This window comes from Grammomys surdaster, unplaced genomic scaffold, assembly GCF_004785775.1.
Source record: "Grammomys surdaster isolate TR1022 unplaced genomic scaffold, NIH_TR_1.0 373, whole genome shotgun sequence".
Classification (NCBI taxonomy): domain Eukaryota; kingdom Metazoa; phylum Chordata; class Mammalia; order Rodentia; family Muridae; genus Grammomys; species Grammomys surdaster.
Window position 1 is genome coordinate 10,937,487 of NW_021604792.1, and position 16,442 is coordinate 10,953,928.

The window sequence follows — 16,442 nt, forward strand, 5'->3', positions numbered from 1 at the left end:
TATTAATTTAAAAGTCAGCTTTATGGGCAGTTAAGGTCCCCAAACTACTGTTCTGGTTCACGTTGAATTAAGATGTTTGAGAGTTGCCTGATTCTTAACATCTAAAAGTTTTAAGCTGCCTCTTTGAGAACCGCTTGGGCTGAATCTCCCTTTCTTATAGCCACTATTTGCCTCAGCTCTGCAATAAGCACGTCATTGACATTGACTTAGCTGTACTCTGCTGTCATTGTTCCATGTTCTGATTTCATATTCTATCATGAGTATCATATTCTTCATTATTTAGTCATTCACATTTTATTTATCCATTCATTGGTTTTTCATTTGCAAGATGACTTTAACAGCCTTTACCATTATTGCACCCAATTTCATTTGCACTTTTATTTTAAGACTGATTAGGCAATTTGGATATAAAATGGTTAAACTCAACTATCTTTTAAAGAAAAAGGATAGTTGATATAGAGAAGAGTTTAGTGGTGGAAGCACTGAAATACACTGATACTTGGGGTACAAGTATGTGTGAATGTGTGTGTCTGTGTGTGTGCATGTATGTGTGCCTGTATGTATATGTGAATGTGTATGTGTCTGTGTATTAAAGTGACTTTTTATGTTTCTGTGAGTGTGAGTGTGTATATGTGTCTGTGTGTGTGTATGTGTCTTTGTGTGTGTATATATGTATGTATGTATTTTGAGGACAGAAAATAGTTTTAAAGAATATGTTTTTATAATCGATACATACCCTGACAATAATATTATGTTTTACCTGTAGTAAATACTATTACTCAAATGTTTATCTCCATAATTTGTTTGATGTTTTAGAATATTTTAATTTAATAAAGCTGGTAGCTTATTATTAGAATAGCAAGAACTAAAACATAATTTCTTTTCTTTGGCTGTTAGCCATATATTTTAAGGTATCATATATAGTTTATATGCATATAATTTATACACATACTATATTTACTATGTAAAATGTATATACTCTATGTATCAGATGATTTGATAATACTAAAAATTATAAATGTAAGTATAGATAATGTTAAAAACACAGAAGCAATGTATTACTGCAATTTCTTACATGCCAAATTTAAAACCAATTTTCTATTTGCTGTTAAGGGAATGGAGATGTAGTAAGAGGGCTTGGTGTTTTGCAGAACCCAAATTTGGTTTTCAGTAACCAAGTCAAATGGCTCAAAACCTTCCATAACCCCAGCTCAGAGGATCCAATGTTCTCTTCTGGCCTCCTTGGGTAGGTGTATGCATGTGGCATACATTCTCACAGACATACACAAGCACATACACATGCACAGACACAGACTCATGCACATACACATAAAAATAATTCTAATAAAAAGGTATGCTGTTAAATATCCATTTGTTAAGTGATATGTATTCGTAGTCACAGACTGAGCTGATCATCATTCAACACAGTAATCAATATCTATGAGCTCAGAGTATGGCTCATGAGGGTGTCTAAAGACCTATGCCTGGCTTTAAAAGAATCTGCCTGGAGAATTCTACAATGCTTCCTTATTATTACTACTTATGTTGGAAACTGACTGCTAGAAAAAAATCCCTTAATTCTTATATGGGGAAGAAAAAAAATTAAGTCAAAAGCAAGTCTACCAAAAAAAAAAAAGCTAGAATTTTTCTAAAACATTTCTTCTGAATTAATTAGTATTCAATGCTAGCTCAGTATAGTCTGTATTGCTATTTATTATAATTAATTAGATTATCTGGACCTGCTCAGAGTGGTTGAAATTACTGGCTAGAACTTACACACTCTTTTTTTTGTTTCTACTTTTAAACAATGAAAAGATGTTGCAGGGTTTTTTTTCAGTTCTATAAAAATGTAAAAATTAATCCAGACAAAATATGTAGGCACATACCTCTCCTTTTAGTTTTGATCATTTATAAAACCTAGTTGTTAATTAGTTCCCACATTCATCAACTTCTGAGATTATACCTTCCTCAAACTCACTAACATCAAGATTTCAGGGAATAAATGTTTCCTGATACAGGTTTTGTTTTTTACTCTTATTTGACACCAAATCAATTGGAAAACCTAATCCTGACTTCAGTGAGATTTTGATATAGGAATGCAGAATGACATCATAGACTGTCCTCCACTATCATTACCCAGAGGCAGTGATACCTACCAGTAAGCCCCTCCCAATGCCACTGTGCAAGTAAAAGCTAGCAGAGCTAGCTCATCATAGGTCTCAGTTAGCTTCCAGACTGTCCCTGCCCTCTAGCTGGTGAAAACCAAATATAGACCCAGGAAACATCAGAAACTGTGAGTTTGGGATGGGGATTGTGCTCTCCTGCTGTCTGGAACAAAGGGATAAAATGGAATGCCATAGGAAGCTGCTTAGAAAGTTTGGAGAACTTTGAGTTATTTTCAGAGAGAATTAATTGAGCCTGCACACTCATATCCAGTGATAACTTCATCCCAGAGGTGAGAGTAGGATTGGATCAAATTGAGCACGTATTTAAAAATTATTAATATGTAATGTACAGATGATTTTTAACTTATCAGATATTTTGGAAAATATTTATTACTTTTGTAGACATTCTAAATAGGCATTATTTCCTCCACTGTGAATCTAATAAATTCCAGAAGAGTCACATGGCAACTAATAATGTGTTTTTAATAATTTAAAAATCATGCTTTCTCATAAACATTAATCTGATTCAGTCCTGAGAATTACCAGAAGCTTTGGTTTTGATGAAATGTGCTTTGTGTACTTAAATCACTAAATATCCCGTATTTTACCAGTAACTTATTTTGAATTTATCTAAATGATATTCTAAATATGACTTTTATAAGATGCATTAAAATACAAATATAACTGGGCTGCCTTGTATAGGCTCAATAGAAGAAGATGCACCAAATCTTACAGAAATTTAATGTGCCAAGGCTGGTTGTTATCTGTAGAAGGCCTTCTTTTTTCTAGGGAAAAATGGTGGAGGGGTAGGTGGGGCAGGGAGGTGAGAGGGAGGGGCTCGGAGGAGACAACAGGGAGGAAGTAGTAATGTAAATGAATAAGCAATGATAAATATGAATGTAACAAGATTTTAAGTACTTCTTATGAGATCAAGAATCTTTTCATTGCTTTTCAAAAGCCAGATCTGGGGATCAAAACCAGCTTTCAAATACTAAGCAAGTTTTCTACCACTAAGCATCTATTTTCTGTAACCTAGAGACTTGTGGCATAGTTACAAAATCTATGTCTTATTTGATCTTATTGCTTTAGTAGATAAAGACATTGAAGTTCACAAGATTGGGATACCCCTGTTTCTCTTGACCCATTTTGTTTTCTAGAAGCATTTCTGCTCTGCCTCTAGAGCTCTGGGGTTTCAGACACATACTTCTAGCATTGATAACCTGGTTTTATCGTGGTCCATTACTATTTTCTTTGATTGTCTCCTCCTGTCTTGGAACAAAAGAATATATTTTGTTGTTCTTAGTAGTAGTAATTAGCTCAGAAGAAATGGTTTTCTATTGATTCAGACTCTTCCCTTGATTTCTGGGGAAGAGAGCTTATTTTATACATTTTTAGACTTGCTTAGATGAGTTAAATTTTTGAATTTTTGAATTTATGAATTTATATATATTCACAAACTAAGGAATGTTGACTATTGGATGTCTGATTTGTGGAATACAATTTGGGTTCTTGCAGTTTAGTTTCTGCATCTATAAAACAAAGCAAGATGTGTCATCACCGTGTTTGTTGTTAGAACTGCAGTAGGAGCTATTCTCTTGACTTCTTTGCCTTGCCTGGCATAATTTCTTATTTTTCTCATACTATAAAATGGGAAAAATAAAGTCCACTGACCACAAAACTTACAAACTAGGAAAATAAAAGACTGTTTAGTATAAAGGAATAATAAAGTTTATATAAGGGCATGCCTTTCCAAAAGACGACAAATTCTACCATTTTTGCCACTGGGACTGATGCAGGCATTAAGTGATCAGATATAATTTTTCAACAAAATATATGAATCCAAGTATTTAGAGATAATTAATGTACATTGACTTCCAAAGTTTAGCAATGAGTAAAATTATTTCACGTTTGTCTAGTAGCTCAAGATAATATTTGTAATAGTTGTTCACAGAACATTTTTTAATTGTGTTGACATTCTGGTCACAGAGAAAATATTTAAAAATCATTTCTATTCCTAAAGAAATTCACTTTTTCCAGATTTTTTTCCAGCTCTCTCTATTACTTCGTGGTGTGTGTTCTCATTATCAATTGTATTAACTATACCTTGTGAAGCAAAGATGAATACTAGTATATGAAATTCAGCACAATTAGATAATAGTCTGTGACAGTTGTTAGATATATTAAGCTATTACACAACTTTTGAAATAATTTTATTGGCTGCTAAAATTTACAAATAAATATACATTATCTCCAGGTACCTAGATTCATATACCTGTAAAGATGTTTGCTATGCTCCTTCTTTTAGCAGCTTTCAGAAATGAATGAGGAAAGACCAACATATGCAGAGCTGAAATTATCCTTGAAGAGTAAGAAGGACAAAAACCAGCCAACTCAGAAAAATAGAGGTAACATTCTTCTACCCAACTGTGTGTGTGTGTGTGTGCACACACGTGCATGTGCGCACATGTGTGTGTGTGCAGAAAACATAATATAAAATATGAAAAAGATAAACTCATATTAGTCATATTCATATATATTTGATGCTACATGTCTGTCTCTCTTATTGAAAAAGGTATTTATGGGTGAATAGCCAGTGAGAGATCAAATCACAAACCTCATTCAAAAACATCCATTCTGCTCTAATTACAAAGTTTTCTTGTTTCTTATGTATCCTGCCTGTTGGTCTCATGCAGAATATCCATGGCACATAAGTGTTGTGATCCTGGGAACAATATGTCTTTGTCTTCTGATGTCAAGCACAGTTTTGGGATATCTGTGTGAGTATGATACATAAATTTGTTATGGGAACAATGAATTAAACAGAATTACAACTGCTAAACCTGTGTAAGTTTTGAAATTCTGTATAAATGCTAGCAATTATGGTATTGGTGATACTGATGATGATGATAAAGATTTTAGTAACATCTTATATTTCTGCTTTTATGATATGTAAAAGGATATACTGCTATCATTACACAAAAATATTATGAATAAGTCTAATGAAGATATATATATATATATATATATATATATATATATATATATATATATATACAAATTCATATACAGTCTTAATGTGTAAAATTTCAGTGTGCTTCTTAAATTGGGTAGGTTGTTCTTTCTTTTGTGTTTATGATTTAGGATTTTTTTAGATTGACTTCCAGCCTCTCACAAGTCACACAAGAGACTGGAGAGATGGCTCTGTAGTTAACAGCACTTGTTCTTGCAGTTCTTGCAGTGGTTAAGAACACAGCTCTAGCAGGACCTTGGTTCAGTTCAAAGCACCCACATGGTGGCTCACAACCATCCATATCTCTGATTTAAAGGGTATTTAACTTCTGGCATTCAAGAGCACTAAATGGGCATGGTGTACATATATACATTCAGCCAAAGCACTCACACACATAGAATAAATAAATGAAATTTTAAAGTCATGAAAATGTTTAACGAAAGACTCCACTGAGCAGGATAGATGCTGTAGGGAAATGAGCAAGCCATTTAATAAAACATATTATGCATGTGCACTTCAAGTTCTCAGCTTCCTGCAGAACCACTCGGACCACAAGGGAGAATAAACCTGATCGCTTTCCTCCATAAGCACACCACCATTTATTAATTCTGATTCATCTCTAACAAGTTAGTTTAACTGCTTATTTAGTTGATTTTGTTGTTCAAGACAGGGACCTTTCTGGTGGCCCTGGTTGGCTTTGAACTCACTGAGATCCACTTGCCTTAGGCCCTTCCTGTCCTCCAGTGCTAGGATTAAAAGCTTGGCTGTCATGACTGGCCAAAATTGTTTTTTTAACTCCACATGCTCCTTCCTGCCTTTGTCTCCCAATGCTGAGATAACAGGGCTATAGCAATACATCTAACTATAACAGATTTTAAAAAATTGTACTCTATAATTTCTTTCAGTATACTGTTCCTAATTGTTTAAAAACATTTTGCTTTAAATTGATTTATTCATTTAGTAAGCAACTTTAGATATCTCTCCTGGTCAAAAACTACACACACACACACACACACACACACGTGTGTGTGTGTGTGTGTGTGTGTGTGTGTGTGTGTGTGTATCAAAGAATCTTAATGGAAAAAAGGAGCTTTGATATATATTTGTCTGTTTGTGACTCTGTGTAGAAAAGTGGATCAATTTTTAAAATAAAATGAGTGCAACTATAAGGGCTTGAAGAGATGTTATGTGAGTGGCTCATGACATCACAATGTTAAGAAAGCTTCCTGGTGAAGACAATAATTTATATTACATAAGAAATAAGTAGAATTAAGACACTGATAGAGAAAACCCATTTAAGTTGAGTGAGCAGCATGAAAAAGGAAGAGATTTAGAGACTCATGGATAGTTCCAGGGAAGTGAAAGAGTAAGCTAGACATAAGCTTGGATATGCAAATTGCATATTAAGGGTTGTTTGCACCAGGACAAGGAATTTTAGAGTTCATCTGGAAGCCAAATGAAATAAAAACAGCCATCTGATGGTTATAAGAGAAGAGCAACATGAGTCAAGTTTCAAGGGCTGATAAGGCCTTGGGAAAGCACAGGCTCATTAGACCCGAAATGAGTGGGGATGTGAAGGAGACTCTTTCAGGAGACAAATTAAGTGACCATGATTATCCACATTAGCATCATGATAGAAGTAATGAAGTCATACAGGGAAATACAGGAGGAATGGGAGAGCTATAGAGCAACTAGAGAGTACTTGGTCAAGTAAGGTAGCGACCAGATGGAATCAGCAATCCCATTTCATATCAGGCTCATGTATCTTTACAGGAAAAGTTGTATTAAATCTTAGAGAAAGCATGAGAACACTAAAGAACACTAAGTTATGGTATTATATTATATAGAGAGAAAGATATTATATAATTATAATTATATAATATATATGGAGATATATATATATATATATATATATGGAGAGAGAGAGAGAGAGAGAGAGAGAGAGAGAGAGAGAGAGAGAAATGGCAAATACGGCAAAAATTGAGGGGCATATGGTGCATCAGTGCACATACCCACAAAGCTTAGGTTTGAGTTAGTTCTTTATAGTAAGCTGTTGTCAATAGGTTCAGAGCATCACCACACACATGAGATTAAGATAAATATCTAGATTAGAAATATTAACTATGTTGAATTGTGTTCAATTAATACAGAAAATTGATGAAACGATGGTTAAAGGAGATGGAAGGCAGATCATGCAAATAATTTTCAAAACCAAGAGGGACAGCTGCCATGTTAGAAGACCAGAGGTCAGGATGATGATCCTTAGAAATAAATGAAGATTAAAAAAAAACAACAGATGAAAATTGGAAAAAAATGAAAATTTGACTAGTACATAGTTGGAAATTCAGCTGTCTAGCATCAGGCAGGGCATGCTAGCAGAAGTGATCGGACCTGACAGTCTACACAGATGGAACTTCAATCAGGAGAACACCACTAATGCTTGTTGCTGGTGTATATTTGGTAGAACCATGTTGCAAACCAAACCAGATTGCAATGGGTAGAATGTGTTAAGGTTAGAAATCAGTGAGAATGGAAAACTGTTATTATTTACGCTACGGTTTAGCAAGTGCTGAAGGTATGTTGATTTACATGGTCTATTGAATGGATTTGGAAATGGAATTTTTACAGGAGTCAAAAAATAAACTACAGGGATATGTAACAATGTGGGTGAATATTAGCATGATAATGTGAAATAAAGAAAAGAAATTTTAAGAAATGATATACTCTAAAATTGGCTGTAAGCTGAATCAGGGGAAAAATATCTAAATATATAAAAGGAATGATCAAGGTGCTATCTGATGCATCTATGTTTTTAAGAGAAAAATTTAAATAAAACTACATTAAAAAAAAAGAAAAGTTCGTGAGCACCCTATACACAAGGAATTCCATACAATATATTTTTCTGAATAACTATGAAAAGAAAAGCATGTGACAAATCCTGGATAGATTTGGAAGACACTTTGATTCATTCTTTAAAATTTGTATTATTTTTTATTATGTGTATATGTATGTGTATCTGTATAGATGTATGCAAGTGAGTGTAATCTCTGCAGGCCAAGAGAGAGCCTCAGAGGTGCCAGAACTGGAGTTTCAGTCAGTTGTGAGACATCTGTTGTGAGTACTAGGAACCAAAATTGGGTCATCTACAAAGAGTAATATACAACCTTAATCAGTGAGCTATCTCAAAATCCCCATGATCATGATTTCCTACAGAGATTTTTGGTTTTCTTTGCACATTAGAGGAACCTGCATGACTTTCTCTATCTCTATCCTTTGAGTCCATTTTAAGTTTAATAAAGTCATATTCATTAAACTACACATGTAAACATTAAATGGGCTAATAAACTACAGGGAATAAAATTAGTTTACACACTTTTTTCTTTTCAATTGACCTTATTGATATGTTATAAATACTTTAAAAATTCACGTGTTGCAAGTTATAAACAGTTGTAGTTTAAAAATTTGTTTCATATTTTAGCACTTTAAAATATTTTATACTTTTCTGGTTGTACTTTAACACTATCTACTGTTTATAATCACAATTAAATAATTGTAACAATGTCGTCAGTTATCACCATTTGTGTTTCTAATTTTATAATATGGACATAGTTTTTCAGGGCACTTCAAGGTTCAAAATTCAATGCGAGAAAGTTGCAAATGAGAGTGCTGTCTCCTCAGTGGAAGTAGATCCTTCAGGTTTACCACGTACTACAGGTATGCATTGGAACTTCAATTGAAAAGTGGCATGCATATTTTAAAATTTTTTCATTGGTTATTTTGTTTATTTACATTTAGAATGTTATCCCCCTTCCTGTTTTCCTCTCTGAGACACTCATCCAATCCCCCTCTCCCTGCCTACATGAGGGTGCTCCTGCCCCACCTCCCTAGCATTCCCATACACTAGGGCATTAAGCCTTCATAGGACCAAAGGCATCTCCTCTCTGATGCCAGGCGAGACCATCCACTGCTACATATGCAGCTGGAGTCACGGGTCCTTCCATGTGTATTCTTTGGTTGGCAGTTTTAGTCCCTGGGAGCTCTGAGGTCGGGATGGGGGGGGTCTGGCTGGTTGATATTGTTGTTCTTCCTATGGGGCTGCAAATCCCTTCAGCTCCTTCAGTTCTACCCCTAATTTCTCCATTTGGGTCCCCCTGCTCAGTCCAATTGTTGGCTGCAAGCCTCCACATCTGTATGCGTAAGGCTCTAGCTTAGCCTCTCAGGAGACATCCATATCAGGCTCCTGTCAGCGAGCACTTGGCACCACCAATCCTGTCTGGGGTTGATGGGTGCATATGGGATGTCCTTTCCTTCAGTCTCTGCTCCACTCTTTGTCCCTGTACTTCTTTTAGACAGGAGCAATTCTGGGTTAAATTTTTGAGAAGGGTGTGTAGCCCCATCCCTCAAATGGGGGTCATACCTAACCTGTGGATATGGTCTCTGGTATACTTTTAATGGCATTTACATTTCTGTCCCATTTCATATTGTGAACTTAAAACTTTAAGTTGAACTTTGGCAGGATGTGAGCTTTGTTTGCTTCTCCTTCCTGAAACCATCTTTTCGGTGACAGTTAATTAAACCTATGTTTTCACTGAAGAAGTTGCTATTGGTTGTCTTCTTGATTTTATTGAACATTCTATACTATTCAATATTGGGATTGTATACCGTGGGTGTATTTACCTAACATAGAGACCTTCAGATCAGTGTCACCTACATTACTCATTTTGATGGGTCTCTTCTTGCAGATAGGAATGCGTAACGCTGGTGTCTTTCTTCTTGAGATGTTAAGATTATCAGTGAAACCATAACAAAGTCCTCAGATCTGTCGGAGCCAGTTCCTATATCTACAATATTCTTTCCTTAAAATTTGGCAGAAGGGGTATTCTCAGTGAAAGCAATTACTCTGTTGAGTTGAATATGGAGCAAACAATGAAACACCAAAAATTCATGTCTTTAAATAAGTCTGAAGATAACAGTTGCTTTTATTTTAAGGAAAAGGTTGCTACACATGTCAAGGAAGATGGTCTTGCTGTAGAAAAAAGTGTTACTACTTTTCAGAAGAAGAAAAGACATGGGATGAGAGTGAGGCATCCTGCAGACTCCTGGGTTCTAATCTCGCTAAGATTGACAGCAGAGAGGAGCAGGTGTGTGTAGTGTGTTGCTGCATGAGTGTTTCCCAAGAAGTATGGATGACAGCACTACGATAATCATCTTTGTTCCTCTGCCTTTCTTTGCTGCTTAATGAAATTATTTGCATATGTTGGTACAAACTTACCTGAAGAGAGACAAGCAAACGTATTAAAAAAAAAACCCAAGAGAATATTTTTATATTTCAATAAATAGGCCTGGTGTGGGTATCATGGGGTAATTCTCAAACATTTCATTTGTACTGCCACTTCAGAGTTTAGCTAGAGCAGATAATTTATCATTAATGAAAAGCTATCTTTGAGGATACAAGTGGTCCAAAAAAGGGTAAATATTTTTGAGTTCTTTTCATTTGTCATCAGTACCTGGAAAAAAATGTACTTCTAGGGTGGAACATGAGTCTCTGTCATTGAACATAGAAAAAAATGGGATTTAAAATAAAAGACAAAAAAATAAAAGGTAGAATTATTCCCCAGAAGTAATTTTTATTTTACTCATAACTCAGGATGACAAGAGTTTTTCTGCTCTTTGTATACATATGCAACATTTGTTATTAGTTCCAAAGTTTAAGAAAGAAAGGGTTACTTTAATTGATTCTATAGATTTATTTTCAACAATTCAAAATTCTAATTTTATGTTTAGATTTAGAAATGTTTCTACTAGTGTCCTATGGAGGATGCATAAGACACCATGCTCATTAACATAACTATTTTATTAAAATGGATTTACTTTTAGAAATTATTGCTTTAAAATGTAGTGATGTACCATTGCAGCTACATCCATTTATGCTTATTCTTTTATCTTTAATTAATAGATTTATTTACTTTGCATTCTAATTGCAGCTTCCTCTCCTTTTCCTCCAAATTCCTCTCTCCCCTCCCCCACTCCTCTCAGAGAAAGGGGGGGCTCCCATGGATATCAACCTACCTATCAAGTTGTAGTAGGACTAGGCACTTCTTCTACTATTGAGCTAGACAAGGCAGTCCAGTTAGGGCAAAGGGACCCAAAGGCAGGCAACAGAGTCAGAGACAGCCCCTGCTCCTGCTGTTAGAGGTCCAAGCTGCACATCTGTTATATATGTATGTAGGGCCTAGGCCTGAAACATGCATTTTCTGGTTGGTAGTTCCCTTTCTAGGAGGCCCTATGGATCCAGGTTAGTTGATTCTGTAAGTTTTCTTGTAGTGTTATTGATCTCTCTGGTTTCTTCAATCCTTCCTTTCCTTCTTCAATAAAAGTCCCTGAGTTCTGCCTAATGTTTAACTGTGGATCTCTAGCATCTGTTTCCATCAGCAGCTGGGTGAAGCCTCTCCCATGACAGTTATGCTAAGCTCCTGTCTGCAAGTATAGTAGAATATCACTAATAGTGTCCGGGGTTGGCTCTCTCCCATGGCACAGATCTCAAGTTAGGCCAGTCATTGGTATTGAATCTCCTGTAGCTTGACTTAGAGGTGGATATGAGCCACTAAATGTGTGTGCTTGGAATCAAACTCAAATCCTCTGCAAATAGCAGCAAGTACTCGTAACTGTTGAGCCATCTCTCTAGTTCCTGGATATAATTCTTATTGTCCTTTTTTATTGTGAGTTTTAGAGAAAGACTTGTAGACTAGACATTGCCTGAAGAGCCTGTGGAGTGGTTCTCTCGGGGACCTTGTAAAGGCAAGCAGGATTTTTGATAATCTAAGGAAGAGAAAACATTGTCCATATCAAACAGAAGTAACTATATGGGGTTTTATTGTAATCAGGTAGAGTCTTGACTGTGAAGAGAAAGGAGATGGCCAAACCTTGACACGGGTGTTAGGTTTCTGGAAAGAGAGCAAGGGGCAATGGGGCAGTCTGGCAGGAAGGAAACAATTACTACCTCATGGTAATATAGTGGTAAGGTCCAAGGAAAGGAAAATAATATTGAGTGACCTATGAAGGAGGAAGGAGTAGGCCCTAATCAGCGGTACCATTGTCACCAAAGTCCCAGGGAAAAGAGATGGGGTGCTGGGCAGCCTAGAGAGGAAGAAACGTTTGACACAATTGATGTGAGGCTTACATCTACAGTTTATTCCTAGAAAATGTAAGTAAATGAATCAATTTATGGACATATAGCTTATGTGGCTTTAGAGATATAAAATGTATACTTTAATGTGTTTCTATGATGTCCATGCATTTTTCATGTATTGCATATTTTCTCTTGTACACATTAATTATACTGCAAGATAACAGAGATCCTGGATTGTGTGGACTCTCTCTCTCTCTCTTTCTCTCACTCACATACACACAGAGAGAGCGAAAGGGAGACAGAGACAGAGAGACACACACAGAGAGAGAGAGATTTGAAAACATAACACTACAACTTTAACTTAACTGTCTTGATTGTCATGGGCATGTCAGTGTTTAGTGACCTATGTATGCTTGTAACATGTCAAGTATATTTTCTTGGGATTTTTCCCTATTTTTTCTTATTGAACAAATTTATTCGTGCTGACTTACAAGTGGTCTTTATTGTCCTTTAAATACTACAAGGATCTCCAAATCTGAGGCTTGTTTTAACCGTTTGTAAATTGTTTTTTAATATTGAAAAATTCTAAACTTAGTGTACCTGATGTATAATATCTCAGTTGATATTAGTGATATTTCTAAGAATAATAAAATTCTAATTTTCTTACAGAACTTAATTCAATCACGATTGAACTACAGCTATTGGGTTGGACTACGTAAAAAAGGAGGTCGGTTCCAGTGGGTACACCAGAAATACTCTCCATCATGCCTTGTTCACTTTTCTCTCTCTTAAGCTGAAAGCTCATGGCAAATCTCTTGCTGACCATGTTGGTGACCTCGGGCACCACCAAGACCAACAAAACTTTGCCACAGATATGGGGAAGGACCCTCATACCCGTAAAGGGAATGCCCCAGACCCAGTTCCCTTATGGAGCCGAGGACTGATATGCCTGTCCAATACCACAGAAGGCACAGCTAACCGGCTACCATAAATATTAATGAAAAAAAATAGATACACTCACAAAGCCAGGCCCAATCATAAATACGATGAATAATAATATACATCCAGGGAAGAGAAATCTCCCTGAGAATCCCCTTCTTTTTTCTTTCCAGGCAAAAATGAATCACCCGGGATGCCTGCCATTAGAAGTTCTAATCCAGATGGGCCAGAAGTCAGGATCCTCGCCCTTACCCTCACCCCCTACCTTTTCCCAGCTGCACAAGGTTCCCTGAAGCTTGGCAACTGCAAGATCCTGCTTGGAAACTGCAGATAGACTCAAAGCAGTGTACCATATCATCTGAAGAATAGCAAGGAGACCATAACTCAAGCAGTGTACCATACCTTCTGAAGAATAGCAGGTTGCAGTCCTCCTCGCCCCCACGAATAACTAGGGCCTGCCAGTCGGGTCAAGTGGCACCCAGACGTGGGGCTCGAGGAACGGACCCCTCTGGACGGACCCTCATTGAGAGGATGTGCGCAGGACATCAAGATTAAGCGAGACAGAGATCAAAACCCGCGACCTGTCATCCACGGAACCAGGTTGATGCTGCCATCAAGAAGACGGTTGAAGTTCATTACCATCAGCCGAAAATTGAAGAGGATCCAGAAGTGACTCTGCAGGAGACTGACACAGCTGCCAGCTCCCCTGCCTCCCCCCTACGGTCGACCGCTAGACTTCCACGCCCTCCAGAAGGGTTCCTGGTATGCCTGGCTTTGCCCCCGTTTCTCTCGATAGAGAGCTTGGCCTCTTGATCACCACAACAAAAATTGGCTTTTTCCTAAACCAAGGCCGCCCTTGATATGGCCGCTAACATTGGGGAGCCTTCCTTTATGACAATATTACACCCCAAACTGACAAATGGTTGGTAAATTGAACATTTACAAGGGACTAGGATGGCTGTGAGTTAGCCCAATGACGGGATTATTGTAGGTCCACTTCCCAGGGGCCCACCCAATGCAGCCGAAAAGGAGTGCGTGGTGCTGGGAGTGGGTGCAGCCTACATGGCCTAAGACAGGGCCCTCACCCTCCTTTCACCCACATCGGAGTCCCTTGATGTTGCCCATCGTCGACAGCCTAAAACCTTCGACCATCGATGTGACTCGTCTCACATCAGTGTTTTGGGGTTGTGAACTTGTCTAAGACCCCCCCATAATTAGACATCCAAATTCAAAATCCACATAGTTGGGATGGATCATAAGATGCCTTCTCTAACTAAACAGAGAAGGGGGAGATGCCAGAAGCCAGGACCCTCGCCCTTACCCTCACCCCCCACCTTTCCCCACCTGCACAATGTCCTCTGAAGCTTGGCAACTGCAAGATCCTGCTTAGCAACTGCAGATAGACTCAAAGCAGTGTACCATATCATCTTAAGAATAGCAGGGAGACCATAACTCAAGCAGTGTACCATATCTTCTGAAGAACAGCAGGTAGATCATAATTCAAGGCAGTGTACCGTATAGACCATGACATGTTTCAAGGCACAGGCCAAGAAGATTTTGTACTTTTCCACCATCTGGCCCCTCTTACCCCCTCCCCTTGTGAAACATGCTATAAAAAAGCATTTCATGTTCAAAAATAAATAAATTATTTATTAAAAAAATAAATAAATAAATAAAATAAAATAAAATTCATCCAAGTCACTAAACTCTACATGATTTATGAAGACATATCCTCCCCCCATTACACCCTCCCCTTCTCAGAGAAAGGGCCCAGGCCCTATATGCTCTCTGCTCAGTGCTTCAGCCTCTATAGGTGGGTCCAGGTTAGTTGACTGTAGATCCTTTTATGGTGCCCTTGACCCTTCTGTCTTATTCAATTCTATCCCCCCTCTTCCACAAGGCTTTCTGAGCTCTGCCTGATGTTTGGCTAGGTATCTCTGCATCTCTTTTCACTAGCTGCTGGATGACACTTCTCAGGAGACAGTTTTGCTAGGTTTCTGTCTTCAACATAGCAGAGTATCATTAATATTGTCAGAGGTTGGCTCTTTCCTATTGGATGGGTTTCAACTTGGGCTAGTCACCCGTTAGCCTTTCCTTCAGTCTCTGCTCCATCTTTATTCCTCCATACCTTGTAGGGAGAACAAATTTGGGGTTGAAGTACTTGTGAGTGGGTTACTGTCCTCCTCCTTCCACTGAAAGTCCTGCCTGGCTACAGGAGGTGGCCACTTCAGTCACTATATCCCTAGCTGATAGGTACTCAGCTAGTGTCACATCCATAGACTTCCCATAGCCTTCCCCTATCAAAAGTCTCTATCTGGTCCCAGAGATGCCCCCCACACATTGATTTCCATTCTCATTCTCACACCCTCCTACCTTCACACTTGATTGCCATCCCCATACTACTCCTCACCCTATCTCCTACTCAGTTCATTATCTTCATCAACCGCTAATAACTATTTTATTTCCGATTCTTGTAGGCATAATGTTTTTATACATTGGATACAGTTTACCCTTGTATTATTCAAATGCTGATTTATCTGCCTTAATCTTGTTTCAATTGGACATGGCATTATAATGCTTATACCAAGAATCTCCTGTCTCAACTTTGTGTAAGCAATTCTTATCATTTACTTTCTACCTTATCAATAAATGCTGATCATCCATTAATTGGGAAGAACAGAGAATATGGCAGGACATCCAACAAACAGAAGAGGGAGAGGGGAGAAAGGGAGATTCAGAGAAGCAAAGAGAATGGAGGATCTGGAGAGAGATCAAGGAAACACACCTGAAGGCCAAAGAGCTAGATCAATAAAAATATACTTGCATCATGGAATAGGGCTGAGAGGTGGCCAGATTAGCATTGTAAGTAAAGACAAGTCACTTAACTGCTCAGCCATTGAGGTGAATTTCAAGTAAATCTCGGGTTTCTTTGTGTGATTACTGAGGACTAACGCAAGGTAAAGAAATACAGCTACCATATTAATTCACTACTACATTTATATTAAAGAAAATTCATTTACACCTTCTCAGTAAGAGTCACACATCCTCCCTTGGGCCCTACTTAATACTCAGATTCTTTGAGTCTATGGAGTGTAGATTGGTTTTCTTTCACTTTATGGCTGATGTTCAATTATAATTGAATCCATACCATACCTGTCTTTCTGTGTCTGTCTTACTTCATTCAAGATGGTATTCTCAA

At 37.5% G+C, this 16,442-nt stretch overlaps 1 protein-coding gene across 1 annotated transcript; it reads left to right on the forward strand.

Moving 5' to 3' along the window:
• The first annotated feature begins 1,208 nt into the window (after positions 1-1,208).
• On the forward strand, positions 1,209-15,818 carry LOC114632426 (C-type lectin domain family 7 member A-like). The gene is made up of 7 exons (XM_028780931.1): positions 1,209-1,246; positions 4,471-4,570; positions 4,859-4,942; positions 8,785-8,889; positions 10,165-10,316; positions 12,974-13,070; positions 15,721-15,818. Exons 2-7 carry the CDS (start codon positions 4,483-4,485, stop codon positions 15,816-15,818), a joined length of 624 nt encoding a protein of 207 aa, XP_028636764.1. The 5' UTR covers positions 1,209-1,246; positions 4,471-4,482.
• Positions 15,819-16,442: the final 624 nt, after the last annotated feature.